The following is a 19025-nucleotide window of genomic DNA, read 5'->3' as shown; positions in this document are numbered from 1 at the left end:
CTCACAACTCCTGCTCAACTGGCAAAAGTACAGCGTCTCCAAGCAGAAATCCAGGAGCTGGAAGGAATCCGTCCACACCTGCTGGGAGATAGAGAATAGATATACGAGGATGCTCATGCAAGGAGCTGGACGCCCAGGGTCACTGCCTTGTTTCAGTGTTCTCTATCTCCACCTGCTGGTAAGCGGATACAACCCATCAGTTCCTGGATTCATCTGCTGTTGATGACAAGGAAACGGTTGATGCAGGCAGCTGCAGTGGCATTCCTAGGGGGGCTGACACCCGGGGCGGATCGCCGATGCACCCCACCCCCAGGGTGCAGCGCCCCCCCCCCCCCCGAAAGACCCCGATCCCCCAGCGAAAGAACCCCCTCCCCCGGGTGCACGCCGCTAGGTGGGGGGGGGGGGTGCTGCGTGCCTGCCGGCTCTTCGTTTTCATGCTCCCTCTGCCCCGGAACAGGAAGTAACCTGTTCCGGGGCAAAGGGAGCATGAAAACGAAGAGCCGACAGGCACGTGGCACCCCCCCCCCCCCCCCCAGCGGTGTGCACCCAGGGCGGACCGCCCCCACCGCCCCCCCTTGGTACACCACTGGGCAGCTGTACAGTGTTTAACATACAGCCACTATATTATAAGGCTGCGCTATCAGCTGTGGCATGTAACACAGTAGCCATGTATACCCTGTGTGCTAAATGCAGGGTGCACCCCATGCATTTACCACTCATTATGTTTTGCAGTAAACATATGGTAACTGCACAACTTACAGCACTTTAATAAAAATGCCCCTAAGGGGGTCTTTTACTAAAGCTTAGCTCGAGTTATCTGCAGCAGGGCCCATTTTATTCCTATGGGCCCTGCTGCAGATAACTTGGGCTAAGCTTTAGTAAAAGACCCCCTTAATCTGTTAACAGAAATCAACTTACCAACATAATAAAAGTACAAAGGACAGAAAAACAAGGATAAAAGCCTGATACTTTCTTTTCCGAAGTGCATTTATCCCTGCAATTAAAAAAAAATGCAATTACTTTATACAATATTTAATGGTCACAATTTCTAATTTGCAGCCTATTACCATGGCGTATCTCACTATAGAATGCCAGATCCAGAACATTCAAAACAAAAAGAAAGTATATAGGATGACTTTTTAAAAAATCATAGTTTCAACACATTTTAAATATATATTTAGTCTATATTCATCAAAATGTATCAAAAGATTTTGATGACTATAGTGAGCTTAATTAAAAATTCCTTTCCTTCTTATGTGATGATGTTTAACGCAAATGGCATGCTTTATGAAGACCTTAGTAGTGAAATAGTAAGGGGTCCTTTTACTAAGGTGCGCTAACAGATGTGCAGGCTAATCATTAATGCATGATAAATCCATTAGCGTACCTTAGTAAAAGGATGCCTAAATTTTCAAAAATAGCCAACGCTAGCACCTTACAGATTCATCACTGTGTATCAGACCAACCAAATCAGTACTCTTTTTGAGGTTCATTTACCTAATTCATACGAGCACTTTTATTTCAAATAACCTTTAAAAATATCACAGAAAAATGTTTTGATGCCACTTATCTTTTATCCCACATTATCTATTCAAATGGTTCTGGATGAAAGAATGAGAAATTTATAAATCTTTGGAGTCTTCAAATATCAAGTTCTTCCAGATGACAAATGCTGATATTTTAATTACATATTATTCCAACGTACATATTGACATCTCCACCTCCAGGCTAAATGGCTATCAGTGCTAGTAAGTTTTACTAACCTTTTTTTTAAATGTAATTTTATTCCTATATTCTAGAATATAAAGGAAGTGCTGTAGGATTAATCGTATCTCCATCTTTCTTAATAATCTGCACATATTTCAGCCCATGCCATGCACTCCTGCTGAAGTGAAGTGTGTAATAGTCAGTTTTGTTTGGTGCAATATTGATAGTGGAGAAGTAGCCTAGTCAGTGCTTTTTTTGTAGAAAAAAAGGTGCCAGTACTCATTATGGGCGGGGTCACCACATATGGCTCCACCCCTATTATAGCCACACCCACATTAGCCACACTCCTTATACCATCCATGGCGCATATAAACAGACATCATTGAAAATATTATACTAGTATAGGAGAAAAAAATAACGTGATTTTTTTTCATTATAATTTCTGTAAGCTGTTACGCTCCAGTATACCCCAGTGCAAAATAAGACAGCAGATGTAAATTCTCAAATTGGACATATTCCAAACAAATGAAAACAAAATGATTTTTTTCTACCTTTGTTGTCTGGTGACTTTGTTTTTCTATCCATATTGGTCCTAGTCTCTGATTTTGCTGCTGTCTATCTGTTCTCTTAACTCCATTTCCAGGGCTTCCTTTCCATTTATTTCTTTACTTTCCTCCTTTCTTCTTCATTTCTTGCCCTACATCCCTAAGTAAAAGCTGGGTCCTCCTCTGTGGAATTGACTGGAGGAGGTATAACGTGGATCCAGCTTTTGCCTATTTTCTCCATCCATGTGCAGTTTTTTCTCCTCTCTTCCCTTTAACTCATCTCCATCCATGTGCATCTTCTTTTTTCTTTCCTCCCCTCCATCATGTCCAGCACTTCTCTCTCTCTCTCCCTGTATCCACATAAAGCAATCTCTCTCTCCCCTCTCCTCCATCCAAGTCCAGCATTTCTCTTCTCTCCCCGCCAACTCCTCCATCCATCCATTTCCAGCATTTCTCCTCTATCCCCTGCCCTCCCCTGCCATCCATGTCAGCGATTCTCCTCTCACCCTGCCCTCCCCTCCCATCCATGTCTAGCGATTCTCCTCTCTCCCCTGTCCTCCCCTCCCATCCATGTCCTGCAATTCTCTCTTCCCCTGCCCTCCCATCCATGTCCAGCTATCTCCTCTCTCCCCTGCCCTCTCCTCTCATCCATGTCCAGCAATCTCTTCTCCCCTGCCCTCCTCTGCCATCCATGGTCCAGCAATTCTCTCTTCCCTGCCCTCTCCTACCATCCATGTCCAGCATGTCTCCTCTCTCCTCTGCCCTCCCATCCATGTCCAGCGATTCTCCTCTCTCCCCTGCCCTCCCCTCCTATCCATGTCCAGCAATTCTCTCTTCCCCTGCCTTCCCTCAAATCCATGTCCAGCAATTCTCCTCCAGTCCCCTCCCCTCCATGTCCAGTGATTCGTTCAAACCCCAGCCCCCCCCAGCTCCCCGACTTTCCGTATGTGCACCCGTGCTCCCTGCCTTGAAATTATTAGTTTACCCAAAGTTGCGGCGACTGGCAGTAAAAGCAGCAGGTAGGCGGGCAGGCTCGCCTCCTGGTCGTTTCCCTTCCCTCTCAGTGCGTCCCGCCTCGCGGAAAGGAAATTACATCAGAGGAAGGTGGGACGCGCTGAGAGGGAAGGGAAGTGACGAGGAGGCAAGCCTGCCTGCCAGTTGCTTTTACTGCCGGTCACCGCGACTTCGGGTAAATTAAAGATTTCAAAGCAGGGAGCACGGTGTGCACAAACGGAAGGGAGCGGGCAGGTGAGCCGGACCTCACAAAAAAGGTGCCAGTACGCCAGTACGCTGGCACAAAAAAAGCACTGAGCTTAGTGCAGTGGACCTAAAGCTAGAGAGACCAGTGCTCAAACCCAGTTTCACCTACTTGTTATTTTGACTTTGGGCAAATCATTTCCCTCTCTCCATTGCCACAGGTCAGGGTCAGCCCTGCCATACCACTAAGAGGATTAGGCATCTGCCTAGGGTGATGACATGACTGTAAAGCAATAGGGGAGAGCTGCCACGTTATCCATTCTAGGAGGGAGATTATTTTGGCCGGTCCTCAATTTCTGTCAACCTCATCCAGGTGCATTATGGGACCTGCAGCACTGATTTCAATGGATAGAATCATGGACTACAAATACTACTACACTGCTTTGAGATGTTAAGTTTAAAACCAGGACTGGCCGAACAGTCTCTCTCCTGGAACGGGTAACTTAGCAGCTCTGCTAGGGTCTCATTTTAGTGGCAATTTTTGGAGGTGTTGCAAGCTAACAAGTTTCAATTGGCTATATTATTTTTTCCTTCCACACTACCATTTTTTTTGTTACATTTGTACCCCGCGCTTTCCCACTCATGGCAGGCTCAATGCGGCTTACATGGGGCAATGGAGGGTTAAGTGACTTGCCCAGAGTCACAAGGAGCTGCCTGTGCTTGAAGTGGGGAAATCGAACTCAGTTCTCAGTTCCCCGGGACCAACGTCCACCACCCTAACCACTAGGCCACTCCTCCACTCCATTAGCAATCTGTCTTGTTTTGTTATATACCCTGAAGGTGTGTCATATAGTAACTGTATTCAATTAATTATTGTAGATTGCTCTCTTGGTCCTTATGAGGATCACTCACAGGTGAACAATGAAAAATGTCAAATATACCTAACGCAAACATAATACACAATACCAAACAGATTAAAAAAACATAAACAATGCCACATATTGAATGCACCAAATACAGGAGTAGCTCCCATATTCAAGCCACTAGACTAGTCTCTCTTCCACAAACACAGACTCCAGATAAATTAGGGCAAACAATGGTCTAACAAACCCTCCCAAACCCAGAAAGATGCATTAAGTGCCTAGCCAGAGTGACACCAACTAACATAGAACCAAAAAAATGGGTAAAGCCCATAATGGCACCATTTTTACTGTGCCTCTGGGAACCCAACGGCAGAACAAAGATAGAAGTCAGCTCTGCTTCTGTGGCAAAGAAGGGCAAAAGACTGCCACCAGAGACACAAGTCTTAGTGGCAGCGAGGAGGACAAACTGATGCCAGAACCTAACTTCTGGCAGCAATGAAAAATTGTGCAGCAGTGAAGAAGAGGCCTGACTTCTGCTAGGAACCCAACTCCGAATAGCACAGGAGGAGAAGAGAGCCGCTGTCCCCAGGAACTCAACTCCCAGCGGTACAGGAGAAAAAGAGTCGCTGCCCCAGGTACCCAACTCCCAGCGGCACAGGAGGAGAGAAAGAGCCGCTGCCCCCAGGTACCCAACTCCCAGTAGCACAGGAGGAAAGAGCCGCCACCCCCAGATACCCAACTCCCAGCGGCACAGGAGGAGAAAGAGAGCCACTGCCCCCCAGGAACCTGACTTTCAGCAGCCCAGGAGGAGGAGAAGAGCTTTTGCCTCCAGGAATCCAACTTCCCACGGCAGAAGTGAAGTATAACCCTGCTGCCCAGTAAAGAACTGGGAATTAAGGAGTTGGGGAAGGGAGGTTCAGGGAAGAGAAGGTTAATGGAAAGAGGAGAGAGTGTGCAAGGTGAGGGAGGGATGGAAGGAAAGGAGAGTGTAAGGGGGAGAAGGAGGGAGGTATAGATGAAGGGGTGAGTACAAGAGAGAAAAAGGAAAGGAAGCCTGCAGGAGGGAGGGATGGAGGAGTGAGTAGAATGAGTGAGAATTTAAGGGAGGGATGGGATATGTCTTTATGTGAATTGATGAAGGAGAGATGTGCTTTTCAACTTCTTAAGGTGATTGCCTGTGTGCTTATACACAAAACTGAAGAATGACAACTAGAGAGGACGTCTCCTTTGCCGAAAGACTGGACCACACTGCTTTTGCTCTAGTAAGGGGCACACCTAAATCAGTACCAGTATTCCCTCTATCTCAAATGTAAATTCATTGCCCACTTCTACATGAACAGCATCACAAGGGGTGTCCTTGATAAGACAGTAATGTCACAGCTTCTAGCAGTGACTGAGTCTACTGAGTCCCAGTTTATCCAAATATAACTCAGCCCAGGCTTGGGGGCAGGATAGCAAAGCTATCTGAATCTCCAGCTTGGCTGGATGATGAGAAAACAACATTATTAAGAATGAACTACACAATGTCTCCTTCCTGGCACTTACCACTGCTAATTCCCAGGGTAGTCATGTATGTAGTTGATATATTAAAGCTGTGGGTTTTATATCCACTTATAACATCTTCTTTGCACTTTATTACAATAAATATATTTTGCAGCAATACTGTGGTCTATTTTGGGATGTGGGAGGGGAAGCATAAGGAAATGGTGTAGCATGCTAGTGTGTTGTGCAGGGCTTTTTTTGAGGAGGTACTCAGTGGTTAGCATATTTGTGCTCCCTCCCTCCCCCCCCCCCCCCCCCCCCCCCCCCCCCCTAATCCTTGCTACTCTCCTGTCCTCTTCCATCTCCAGTAACATGAGTCTTTAGCCATCTGTCTCTTCAGTTTATTCAGGTAGCCACAAACTCAAATTCCTGAGGGGATTAACACAGTGCACAAAACAAAGAAGTTGAGGATTAGTTACCCAATTCTGTTCTATCTTTCTGCAAAAAAGCAAAGTTGAGAAGCAAAAAGCAATTGAACTCTAGTTTGTAAGCCGATGCTTACAGAAAACCACAGCAAAGTAACTTGCTCTTTAGGAGGGTGCCAGTATTCATGGGAGACTTTTTCTCTACATTTTTAATGTTTAAATCATTTTTATTCAGCTGCCAAGTTGCCAAAAGGAAATACAAAAAAAACCCCACCCCAAAACAAAACAATGTCAAGCAACAGCATCTAAATAAGGTAATACACAGTCTGCCAAATCACACAGCTTTTCACGTAAGCAAATAAGTAACCCTACACCAACATCCTCACCTTCAAACCCTCCCCAAACCCACATCATTAAGGTCACAGTTTATCACTATAGCAAAGAATTCTGCCACAGTCCTATTCTATCCTTCTGGATCTTTCTGCTTCTTTTGACACTGTTGATTACAGCCTACTCCTTGGCACGCTGTCCTCACTTGGATTTCAGAACTCTGCTCTTTCCTGGTTTTCTTCTTATCTCTCTCAGCGTACTTTTAGTGTATACTCTGGTGGATCCTCCTCTTCCTCTATCCCGCTCTCAGTGGGTGTACCTCAAGGATCCATCCTAGGAGCTCTCCTTTTCTCCATCTATACTTCCTCCCTTGGTGCTCTAATCTCATCCCACGGTTTTCAATATCACCTTTACACTGATGACTCCCAGATCTACCTCTCCACACCAGAAATCTCAGCTGAAATCTAGGCCAAGATATCTGCCTGCCTGTCTGACATTGCTGCCTGGATGTCTGACCACCACCTGAAGCTCAATATGTCCAAAACTGAGCTCCTTATCTTCCCACCTAAACCAACCTCTCCCCTTCCCTCACTATTTCTGTCGACAACACGCTCATTCTTCCTGTCTCATCTGCTCGCAACTTTGGGGTCATCTTCGACTCCTCCCTCTCCTTCTCTGCACATATTCAACAGATTGCTAAAACCTGTCGTTTCTTCCTCTATAATATCACCAACATTTGCCCTTTCCTTTCTGAGCACTCTACCAGAACCCTCATCCACACTCTGATCACCTCTCGCTTAGACTACTGCAACTTGATTCTCACAGGTCTTCCACTCAGCCATCTCTCTCCTCTTCAATCTGTTCAAAATTCTGCTGCACGATTAATATTTCGCCAAAGTCGCTATGCCATATCAGCCCTCTTCTGAAGTCACTTCACAGGCTTCCTATCCGTTTCCGTATACAATTCAAGCTCCTCTTATTGACCTATAAGTGCATTCACTCTGCAGCCCCTCACTACCTCTCCACCCTCATCTCTCCCTACACTCCTTCCCAGGAACTCCGTTCACTAGGCAAATCTCTTCTAATTGCACCCTTCTCCTCCATCGCTAACTCCAGACTCCATTCCTTTTATCTCGCCGCACCTTATGCCTGGAATAGACTTCCTGAGCCATTACGTCAAGCTCCATCCCTGGCCGCCTTCAAATCCGGGCTAAAGGCCTACCTGTTTGATGCTGCTTTTGATTCCTAACTTGTCACTTGCTTGTAAGCTTTATCTTGTCTTCCTCTCTCTTCAATAATCCCCTTTTCCCTATGTGTCCTATCTGTCTGTCCTACCCTTTCCCTTATTTGTCTTGTCTGTCTGTCCTGATTTAGATTGTAAGCTCTTTTGGGCAGGGACTGTCTTTTCTTCATGTTCAATTGTGAAGCGCTGCGTACGACTGGTAGCGCTGTAGAAATGATTTGTAGTCCATCAAAAAAATGCAATAAACAACTATGTGCTGTAGAAGATAAAGTTAACCAAAAGGGTTCCCAAGACTCTTGAAAGAGAATCTGTTCCCAATGTGTGAAGTCCTTCACCTGGGTTATCATCAAAGAACGCCATTGCTGATCAGACGGTACAGTGGGGAATAACCAAGCAGACAAGATCAATTTAAGAGCAAAAAGAATTGTCCTTTGGAGAAAACGTTTAAGGCCTTTGGGCGTGGGCCTATCCCATTCAAAATGACCAAAAAGCAGGCTTAGATCAAAATATAACTTCCATATCATCAAGCTGATCAATCCATAGACTGGTGGGTTGTGTCCATCTACCAGCAGGTGGAGATAGAGAGCAATCCTTTTGCCTCCCTATATGTGGTCATGTGCTGCCGGAAACTCCTCAGTATGTTCTCTATCTCAGCAGGTGGTGGTCACACACAGCAGCAGCTCTGGCTAGGCCTCCAAGCCTAATTTTTAGGTTTTGTTGAGTGCCTGGGGTTGAGGGCTCTTCTTGAGCAAGTGCAAACCTGGTGGTGCCAGGTCCCTCCTTTTCTCCCCCCTCCCGCTGGCTCCTTTAAAAAAAAAAAAAAAAAAAAATTTTGAACGTCCTTAAAGGCGTTTATTTCGACGTTTATTTAAACGTTTATTGCAGCATACTCACTGGGACACCAGGTCGTTACAGCTCGGAGCGGAAAGCAGGTAATTTTTACCTTTTTATAGCGGGCAGGGGGTTCCCCGATTGATCTCCACGTGGCATATGGCGTCGGAGGGCGAGGGCGCAAGTCGCTCCCCGGATCGCTTCGGCGCTTCTAGAGGGGATGCGGGGGTCCTAAAATCTGATTCGCCCTTGTTGGGTGACAGTTTCGTGACCGATGAGTGTCCCGGTCCTTCCTCCGGCGTGGCGGTTTTTCCCGCCATAAACGCCCATCCCCCGCTGCTCGCCTCCGCCATCTTGGCCGGCCACGCAGCTCGGACGGCTTCTTCTTGGGCCGCCCTTGAGGGAGACATTAATGCCATGGACGCCCTTAATTTGGGCGACGGCACCAAAACGGCTAAAGTTAAGCGCCGTTCTTCCCGCGCGGCTCCTTCGCGGAGTGTCGCGCCGGACGCCATCTTGGATGCGCAGCATGTCTCTCCCCCGCTCTTGCGAGCGCCGGTTGAGGGTGCGTCTAGGTTCTCCCCCGAGTTTGTTTTGCTGCTGCATCAGGCCTTCCTTATGCAAAATGCTGCCCCTGCTCCCTCGTCTGGTAAAGAGGTTGAGGTCCCCGGAGGTAAACGCCCTCGGGTTGATTCCCAGGCCTTGGAGGACCTTGTCTCCTCCGATGTAGATGAGGGCAGCGTATCTGAGTTCTCCCAACGGTCCTTTGCGGATTCCTTGGAGGAGACGGATCCCTGCTCGGTTGGAGCGGATGACCCCTCTGCAGCGCGGCTTTTTAGCTCAGAGGATTTGCCCAACCTGTTAGTGCAGGCCATGGGCATTTTGAAGATTTCCTCTCCGGAGGACGTCTCTCCCTCAGCCCCTGTTGGCTCTGCCATTATGCTGGGGACGAAGCGCCCACCTAGAACCTTCCACGTGCATGATGCCATGCACACCTTAATTTTGGCTCAATGGGATGTCCCGGAAGCGAGCCTCAAAGTGGCTAGGGCTATGTCCCGCCTCTATCCTTTGCCTGAAAGTGAACGTGAGGCCTATCTGTGGCCTACCGTGGATTCTTTAATCACTGCGGTGACTAAGAAAACGGCGTTGCCGGTGGAAGGTGGCACGGCCCTAAAGGACGCCCAAGACAGAAGATTGGAGGCGGTCTTAAGGTCGTCCTTTGAGGCGACTGCTTTAAGTTTGCAGGCCTCAGTTTGCGGTTCCTATGTGGCCAGGGCGTGCCTGACTATGGTGCAGTGGGCTTCCCCCTCGGATCATTCCTTGAGGGCTGATTGGCCGGCCCTGGAATCGGGCCTAGCCTATTTGGCAGACTTGCTGTATGATGTCTTGAGAGCCTCAGCTAAAGGCATGGCTCAGACCATCTCTGCGCGGCGGTGGCTTTGGCTGAAGCATTGGTCTGCTGACCACGCCTCTAAATCCCGCCTGGCTAGATTGCCTTTTAAAGGCAAGTTGCTCTTTGGGGTCGAGCTGGACAAAATCGTGACCGATCTCGGCACGTCTAAGGGCAAGAAGTTACCAGAGGTCAGGGCTCGGGCTAGTACTTGTCCCGGTACCTCCAGAGGACGGTTTCAGGAAGCCCGTCGGTACCGCCCGGGCAGGTCGGGCTCCTCTGCCCCCTCTTCCTTCAAGAGGAATTTCTCCCCCAAGCAGCATTCCTTTCGCAGAGACCGCCGTCCCGGAGGTGCTCCCTCCGGTCCTCCCCCAGGGTCTCGTACCCAATGACGGGGTCTTGGTCCACGCCCCAGTGCAGATTGGAGGACGGCTGTCCTCGTTTCTGGGCGAGTGGACCACAATAACTTCAGACGCTTGGGTGCTGGAAGTCATCAGAGACGGCTACAAGCTAGAGTTCTGCCGACCCTTAAGAGACGGGTTTGTACTCTCTCCCTGCAAGTCTCCGGTCAAAGCTGTGGCAGTGCAGCAGACCTTGGACAACCTGATCTGCCTGGGGGCGGTCGTTCCGGTGCCAGAAAATCAGATTGGCAAGGGACGTTACTCCATTTACTTTGTGGAACCAAAGAAAGGAGGTTCTGTCCGGCCTATCCTCGACCTCAAAGGGGTCAATCGGGCCTTGAAAGTGCGGCACTTTCGCATGGAGACTCTCCGCTCTGTTATAGCGGCAGTGAAGGCAGGAGAGTTCTTGGCTTCCTTGGACATCAAGGAAGCGTACCTGCATATTCCCATCTGGCCTCCTCATCAACGCTTTCTGCGTTTTGCAGTCCTGGGACGACACTTCCAGTTCAGAGCCCTCCCTTTCGGGTTGGCTACTGCTCCGCGGACCTTTTCCAAAATAATGGTGGTCATAGCGGCCTTCCTGCGAAAGGAAGGAGTACAAGTCCATCCTTATCTGGACGACTGGTTGATCTGAGCCCCCTCTTATGCAGAGTGCGGCAAAGCTGTGGACCAGGTAGTTGCTCTTTTGAGCTCCCTGGGATGGATCATCAACTGGAAGAAGAGCCAGCTGCGCCCGACTCAGTCCCTGGAGTATCTGGGAGTTCGATTCGACACCCAAGTGGGCAGAGTGTTCCTGCCAGACAATCGGATTGTCAAACTTCAGGCTCAGGTGGACCAGTTCCTAGTAGCCTCTCCTCTTCGGGCTTGGGACTATGTGCAGCTGTTGGGCTCTATGACGGCCACGATGGAAGTAGTGCCCTGGGCAGGGCTCATATGAGACCACTACAACACTCTCTGCTGCAGCGCTGGACTCCGATGTCGGAGGATTATGCTGTGCGCCTTCCCTTGGACCCAGCAGTGCGCAAGGCGCTGAGCTGGTGGATGCAGACAGACAAGTTGTCTGCGGGAATGCCTCTGGTGACCCCAGAGTGGATTGTCGTCACGACGGACGCCTCTTTGTCGGGCTGGGGAGCCCACTGTTTGGGAAGGACAGCGCAGGGGCTCTGGTCGCCTGCAGAGGCAAAGTGGTCTATCAACCTCCTGGAACTCAGAGCCATTCAGTTGGCGCTTTTGGAGTTCATCCCGGTACTGGCCTTGAAGCCAGTACGGGTCCTGTCGGACAATGCCACGGCTGTGGCCTATGTCAACCGCCAGGGAGGTACCAAGAGCGCCCCTCTAGCCAAGGAGGCCATGAATCTATGCCAGTGGGCGGAAGCGAACCTGGAACAGCTGTCAGCGGCCCACATTGCTGGAGTCATGAATGTCAAGGCAGACTTTCTCAGTCGCCATACCTTGGAGCCCGGAGAGTGGCAACTATCGGCTCAGGCGTTCTTGGACATCACGAAGCGCTGGGGCCAGCCGAGCCTAGATCTGATGGCGTCATCGGCCAATTGCCAAGTGCCGCGCTTTTTCAGCAGAGGACGGGACCCTCGATCCCTGGGAGTAGATGCTCTCCTCCAACAGTGGCCGACACAAGAGCTTCTCTATGTGTTCCCGCCCTGGCCCATGCTGGGCAGGGTGCTAGACCGGGTGGCAAAGCATCCGGGCCGGATAATCCTGGTGGGTCCGGATTGGCCCAGACGTCCCTGGTATGCGGACTTGATCAGGCTTTCAGTCGACGATCCTCTGCGACTGCCAGTGGAGCAGGGCCTGTTGCATCAGGGTCCCGTGGTGATGGAGGATCCCTCCCCCTTTGGTCTTACGGCCTGGCTATTGAGCGGCAGCATCTGAGAAAGAAGGGCTTCTCAGACAAGGTCATCGCCACTATGCTGAGAGCGAGGAAGCGCTCTACTTCTACTGCTTACGCCAGGGTTTGGCGTATCTTTGCAGCGTGGTGTGAAGCAGGCTCACTTTCTCCCTTCACTGCTCCAATTTCTTCAGTGTTGGCGTTCCTGCAAGAAGGTCTGGAGAAAGGCCTGTCGCTCAGTTCCCTTAAAGTCCAGGTAGCGGCTCAGACTTGCTTCAGGGGCCGCCTGAAGGGTGTTTCCCTGGCTTCTCAGCCAGATGTGGTGCGCTTTCTCAAAGGAGTTAATCACCTGCGCCCTCCTCTGCACTCTGTGGTGCCTGCGTGGAATCTCAACCTGGTGCTGAGAGCATTGCAGAAGCCGCCTTTTGAACCCTTGTCGAGGGCATCTCTGAAAGACCTGACGTTGAAAGCAGTCTTTTTGGTGGCTATCACTTCAGCCAGGAGAGTTTCCGAGCTCCAGGCACTCTCATGTCGAGAGCCTTTTCTGCAGTTCACTGAGGCAGGAGTGTCTATTCACACAGTGCCTTCCTTCCTGCCCAAGATTGTTTCTCGCTTCCATGTGAATCAGCAGCTCTGTCTCCCTTCCTTTCGTAGGGAGGACTACCCAGAGGAGTACTCTGCTCTCAAATATCTGGATGTGAGACGTGTCATCATCAGATACTTGGAAGTGACCAATGATTTCCGGAAATCGGATCAATCTGTTTGTCCTGTTTGCAGGTCCTCGTAAGGGTCTGCAGGCTGCTAAGCCTACAGTGGCAAGATGGGTCAAGGAAGCCATTGCAGCGGCTTATGTGGCCGCGGGGAAGATGCCGCCTATCCAGCTGAAGGCTCACTCCACAAGAGTTCAGGCGGCCTCGATGGCAGAGGCCGGGTCCGTCTCCTTGGAAGAGATATGCAAGGCGGCAACTTGGGCATCGGCCCATACATTCTCCAAGCATTACCGCTTGACTGTGGCTGCTCGGGCGGAGGCCCGGTTTGGAGCCACAGTGTTGCGGTCAGGGATTTCAATGTCCCGCCCTGGGTGAGTACTGCTTCGGTACATCCCACCAGTCTATGGATTGATCAGCTTGATGATATGGAAGGTAAAATTATGTATCATACCTGATAATTTTCTTTCCATTAATCATAGCTGATCAATCCATAGCCCCTCCCAGATATCTGTGCTGTTTATATTCTGGTTGAATTTTAGGTTCAAGTTTAGTCTTCAGTTACTTCAGGAGGACTTCGTGTTCAAGTTTTTTCACTTGGATCCTACAAGAGTTGAGACGAGTTTGTGTAACAGTGAGCTGCTGCATTCCTCTCCCCTCCGTTTTACGGGGCTGGATTGAGACATAAATTCTGCCGGCATTCCCTCCCGCTTCGTGCGGCTGTAGGGCAGCTTTGTACCCCTCCCGCTTCGGCGGTGTTAGGGTCAGTCAGCTCCTCCCGCGGTTGCGGTTGCAGGATAAGCCAGATCCCCCCGCATCGGCGGGTGTGGTGTCCCTCCCCCGCTCCACGGGGATGAGCTGGACTGATTCCCCTCCCCCACTTGTGTGGGGATGAGCTGGGTTAATTCCCCTCCCCCGTTTCGGCGGTGGTGAACTGGGCAGAGTGTCCCTTTGTGGGTGTAATTCTCTAAGTGCTGAGTCCTGCGGATGGAGCTTTGATATCGACATACTGAGGAGTTTCCGGCAGCACATGACCACATATAGGGAGGCAAAAGGATTGCTCTCTATCTCCACCTGCTGGTAGATGGACACAACCCACCAGTCTATGGATTGATCAGCTATGATTAATGGAAAGAAAATTATCAGGTATGATACATAATTTTACCGTACAAGACCATAGATGGTGAACCATGTTAAGTACACGATGCCAAACAGAAGGAATTAGTGAGCAATAGCAAAACATGAGGGGCATAATCGAACGCGAACGCCTATCTCCATGGGCGTTTATCTCTGAGAACGGGTCCGTGAAGGGGCGGGCCGAACCGTATTGTCGAAAAAATGGACGTTTTTGAGCTGGGCGTTTGTTTTTTTTTAGCGATAATGGAAACTAAAAACGCCCAGCTCAAAAACATCCTAATCCGAGCCATTTGGTCGTGGGAGGGGCCAGGATTGGTAGTACACTGGCCCCTCTGATATGCCAGGACACCAACTGGGCACCCTAGGTCAGTGCGGTGGACTTCAGAAAAAGCTCCCATATGCATAGTTCCCTTAACACGGGTGCTGAGCTCCCAACCCCCCTCCCCCAAACCCACTACCCACAAATGTACAACACTACCATAGCTCTTAGGGGTGAAGGGGGCACCTACATGTGGGTACAGTGGGTTTTAGAGGCCTCCCATTTACCAGCACAAGTGTTGCAGGTGGGGGGGGGGGGGGGGGGGGATGGGCCTGGGTGCACCTGCCTGAAGTGCACTGCGGTACCCACTAAAAGTGCTCCAGGGACCTGCATACACGCAGGCCTCTAGGACTTGTTGCTGCTGTATAACATTGGCACACCAGTTGATACCTGAAGACTAATCTCTCCGAAAACGTCCTTTATTGGAATAAGCACATTTACTCACAGTTAACTGCAGAGGTTGTGCCCCACTGGCAACGAGTCTCCCTGGTACTGAGATTAGCAGTAGGTCAGAGCTGGCAGAATGCTGTACAATGCCCTCTTTCAGCTACATTCAAGGTAAGAACTAAGTTGTCTAACATGGCTAACCCAGGAAAGGGAACTAAAACTGGCTTACAAAAATGGCCACTACAACAGGAAACACAACAGGGCACACTCTGACCCAGTAGGCAGGGGGAAAAACACCATGGGAGAAGAGCCTACCAACTACCAACATCGTGAGACTGTAACACAAGCTAATGAAATCACGGAGCACAATACCCTACACCCACCACAATGCAATGCTGATGTGACCCTGTAGTGCACCCGAGAGCCACATCTGACCCAGGGAAAGGCTGTGAGAGGATCGAACACATTCTGCTGTCATGGAGGTGGGTACGGCATTTGAGGCTGGCATACAGGCTGGGAAAAAAGTTTTTAAAGTGGGGGGTTTTTTGGTGGGAGGGGGTTACTGACCACTGGGGGAATCCGGGGAGGTCATCCCCGATTCCCTCCAGTGGTCATCTGGGCAGTTGGGGCACTTTTTTGGGACTTGTTCGTGAAAAAAAAGGGTCCAAAAAAAGTGACCCAAAATCGCGGTAAAAACGCCTTTTTTTTTGATTATCAGCTACAGACGCCCATCTCCTCGGCTGATAACCATGCCCCAGTCCCGCCTCCAACACACCTCCGACAACTTTATTCGTTTCCGCGACGGAGTGCAGTTGGAAATGTCCAAAATCGGCTTTCGATTATACCGATTTGGGCGCCTTTGCAAGAAAAACGCCCATCTCCCGATTTGGGTCGAAATATAGGCGTTTTTCTCTTTCGATTATAAGCTGGCATATGTCCCAATGTTGAACATGGAGTTTGACATTTCAGACAGACGCACCTGGCGTCAGGCCTGCACGCTGGGCTCTGATAGGAGAAATGGGAAAATTAGGTTCTTACCTTGGTAATTTTCTTTCCTTTAGTCATAGCAGATGAAGCCATTACGTATGGGTTGTGTCCATCAACCAGCAGGGGGAGATACAGAGCACTCAACTTGTCACAGTGCCTCATGGCCAGCCAGCTCCACTGCTTCTTCAGTATTTGAAGCTTCCAAAGCAGTATGGCAAACCGCAATGGGAATAACATGAACTTTCCTCACAGCGAACGATGGCCCCTTAACAAGGGCATGAACTCAAAAGGAGGGAATGAACACATCCTCCTGAAGGGAATAAACTCGTCCTCCTTACTGTATAACTGGAGGGGATACACGCAACCTCCTGGAGGGAATAAACTCATCCTCCAAAACATAAACTGGAGGGAATGGACTCATCCTCCTATAAGTGAACATGAATCCTGAAGACTGTTTTCCAACTTTTTCCCAAGGAAGGAACTTCAGGAAACAAGAACAGAACCTGAAACAGATTCACAGCATACAGACAATCATACAGGGAGGGCTCATGGCTTCATCTGCTATGACTAAAGGAAAGAAAATTACTAAGGTAAGAACCTAATTTTCCCTTCCTTGTCATCAAGCAGTTGAAGCCATTACGTATGGGATGTAACAAAGCAATCCCTATACAGGGTGGGAACAGGTCACACTACGCGCTAGCACTTGTGCTCCAAAATGCGCATCCCTCCTAGCAGCCACATCCAGCCTGTAATGTTGGGCAAAAGAGAGCTTAGAAGCCCATGTTGCTGCACTGCATATCTCTTGACGAGAGAGTGCTCCAGTTTCAGCCCAAGAGGAAGAAATCGCTCTGGTAGAATGCGCCTTAAAGGCTACAGGCGGAGACCGGCCGGCAAGCAGATAAGCTGAAAATATAGTTTCTTTGAGCCAGCGGGCAATAGTGGCTTTAGACGCTGGAGACCCTCTGCGAGGACCTGATAGCAAAACAAATAGATGATCATAGATCCTGAAAGAGATAGTAACTTGCAGATACTGCAGCACAGTCCTGCGCACATCCAACAGGTGCAACTGCCCAAAAGATTCTGGAAACTCCTCCATATCAAAGGAGGGCAAGAAAATAGGCTGGTTTAGGTGAAACGCTGAAACCACCTTAGGCATGAAGGAAGGCACGGTCCGAACCGTGACCCCGGACTCTGAGAATTGCAGAAATGGGTCTCTACAGGATAGCGCCTGCAGCTCTGACACCCGTCTCGCCGAAGAAATGGCCACAAGAAAAACGGCCTTTAGTGTCAAATCTTTCTTCGATGCTCGCCGAAGCAGCTCAAAAGGAGAAGCCTGCAGGGCCTTCAAAACTAGCCCCAGGTTCCAAGCTGGACAGGGTGCTCGCACGGAAGGCCGGAGCCGAAGCACCCCACTAAGAAACCGTGCCACATCTGGATGAGCAGCTAAAGACACGCCTTCAACCTTACCACGAAGGGAGGCCAACGCTGCCACTTGCACCCGCAGGGAATTATAGGCCAAGCCTATTTGTACACCATCCTGCAAAAAGTCCAGAATCAGCGAGACAGGAGCCTGCATGGGTGTGATCGCTTTTGAAGCACACCAAGACTCAAACTGGCGCCAAATCCTGGCATAAGCCACGGAAGTGGAACGCTTGCGGGCCTGCAGGAGAGTGGAAATGACTGTGTTTGAATAGCCGTTGTCCCTCAATTGCGCCCTCTCAATCGCCATGCCATAAGACCAAAGTGGCAGGCGTCCTCCATGGCTACCGGGCCCTGTGACAACAGGTTCACTACCAGAGGTAAAGGAAGGGGAGCCTCCACTAGCATCTGTCGGAGGTCCGCATACCAAGGCCTCCTGGGCCAATCCGGGGCGATGAGGACCACTTCTCCTGGGTGCAGCCGAATCCGCAGGAGCACGCGCCCTATCAAGGGCCACAGAGGAAACACATATAGTAGGCCCGGAGGCCAGGGCTGAGTCAAGGCATCCAACCCTGCCGAGCGAGGATCTCTCCGTCTCCTGAAGAAGCACGGGACTTTGGCATTTGAACTTGTCGCCATAAGATCCATCACGGGCTTGATGGCACATATCTGCAGGAATACTTCATCTGCTATTTCCCATTCTGCTGGATCGATCTGATGCCTGCTTAGATAATCGGCTTGCACGTTGCTCTGACCTGCAATGTGAGCTGCCGACAGAAACTGAAGATGCAGCTCGGCCCAGTGGCAAATCTGTTCGGCCTGCGCGGCCAGTGCTCAGCACTGAGTGCCGCCTTGTTGATTTATGTAGGCCACTGCTGTTGTGTTGTCCGACATCACTCTGACAGCCAATCCTTCCAGGGTCACTTGAAAGGCCAGAAGCGCCTGAAACACCGCTTTCAACTCCAGGCAGTTGATGGACCACTCCGACTCCTTGGGTGTCCATAGACCCTGGGCATGCTTCCCCTTGCAATGTGCGCCCCAGCCCTTCAGGCTGGCATCTGTCACTACTAGACACCAATCGGTGAGCACCAGCGGCATTCCTCGCCGCAGCATGCTGTCTGAGAGCCACCACTCCATGCTGAGTCGGGCCGCAGGGAGCCAAGAAAGTCTGCATTGATAATCCTGAGAAACTGGAGACCATCTTTGAAGTAGGGAATACTGTAGAGGTCTCAGGTGCGCTCTCGCCCAGGGCACCACTTCCAATGTGGTTGTCATCGATCCCAGCAGCTGGACAACGTCCCAAGCTCGCTGGCGGGGCATCCTCAGGAGCAGACGGACCTGATTCTGAAGCTTGCACCGCCTTAGCTCGGGTAGGTATACATAGCCCGAGTCTGTGTCGAACCTGTCCCCCAAATATTCTAGAGATTGTGAGGGGGTCAGGTGACTTTTGGCCATATTGACGACCCAGCCTAGAGATTGAAGTACTGAGACCACTCTGGCTGTAGCTTGATAGCTCTCTGTTACAGAGTCTGCTCTGATGAGCCAGTCGTCTAGGTACGGGTGAACCCTGATACCTTCTCGCCTGAGCAAAGCAGCTACTACCACCATTACCTTTGAAAAGGTTCGGGGAGCTGTGGCGAGGCCAAAAGGCAAGGCCCGGAACTGGAAATGTTTTCCCAACACCGCAAACCTCAGAAACTTCTGGTGCTGGGGCCAAATTGGTATGTGCAAGTAAGCTTCTTTCAGGTCTAGAGACGTGAGAAACTCTCCTGGCTGTACCGCAGCAATGACGGAGCGCAGGGTTTCCAT

At 50.1% G+C, this 19025-nt stretch overlaps 1 protein-coding gene across 1 annotated transcript in view; it reads right to left on the bottom strand.

The window, feature by feature from the left end:
• LOC115473095 (histo-blood group ABO system transferase-like) overlaps window positions 1-19025 on the bottom strand; it is a 189553-nt gene that overhangs the window by 110686 nt on the left and 59842 nt on the right. The window contains exon 2 of the mRNA XM_030207747.1: window positions 919-994. Within this exon, the coding sequence (XP_030063607.1) occupies window positions 919-994 (76 nt within the window). The remainder of the gene's footprint in view (window positions 1-918; window positions 995-19025) is intronic.

The sequence above is a fragment of the Microcaecilia unicolor genome, chromosome 6 (assembly GCF_901765095.1).
Source record: "Microcaecilia unicolor chromosome 6, aMicUni1.1, whole genome shotgun sequence".
In the NCBI taxonomy this organism is placed as follows: Eukaryota; Metazoa; Chordata; class Amphibia; order Gymnophiona; family Siphonopidae; genus Microcaecilia; species Microcaecilia unicolor.
Note: the sequence above shows the minus strand (reverse complement) of the source record. Positions and strands in the feature narration are given on the sequence as shown.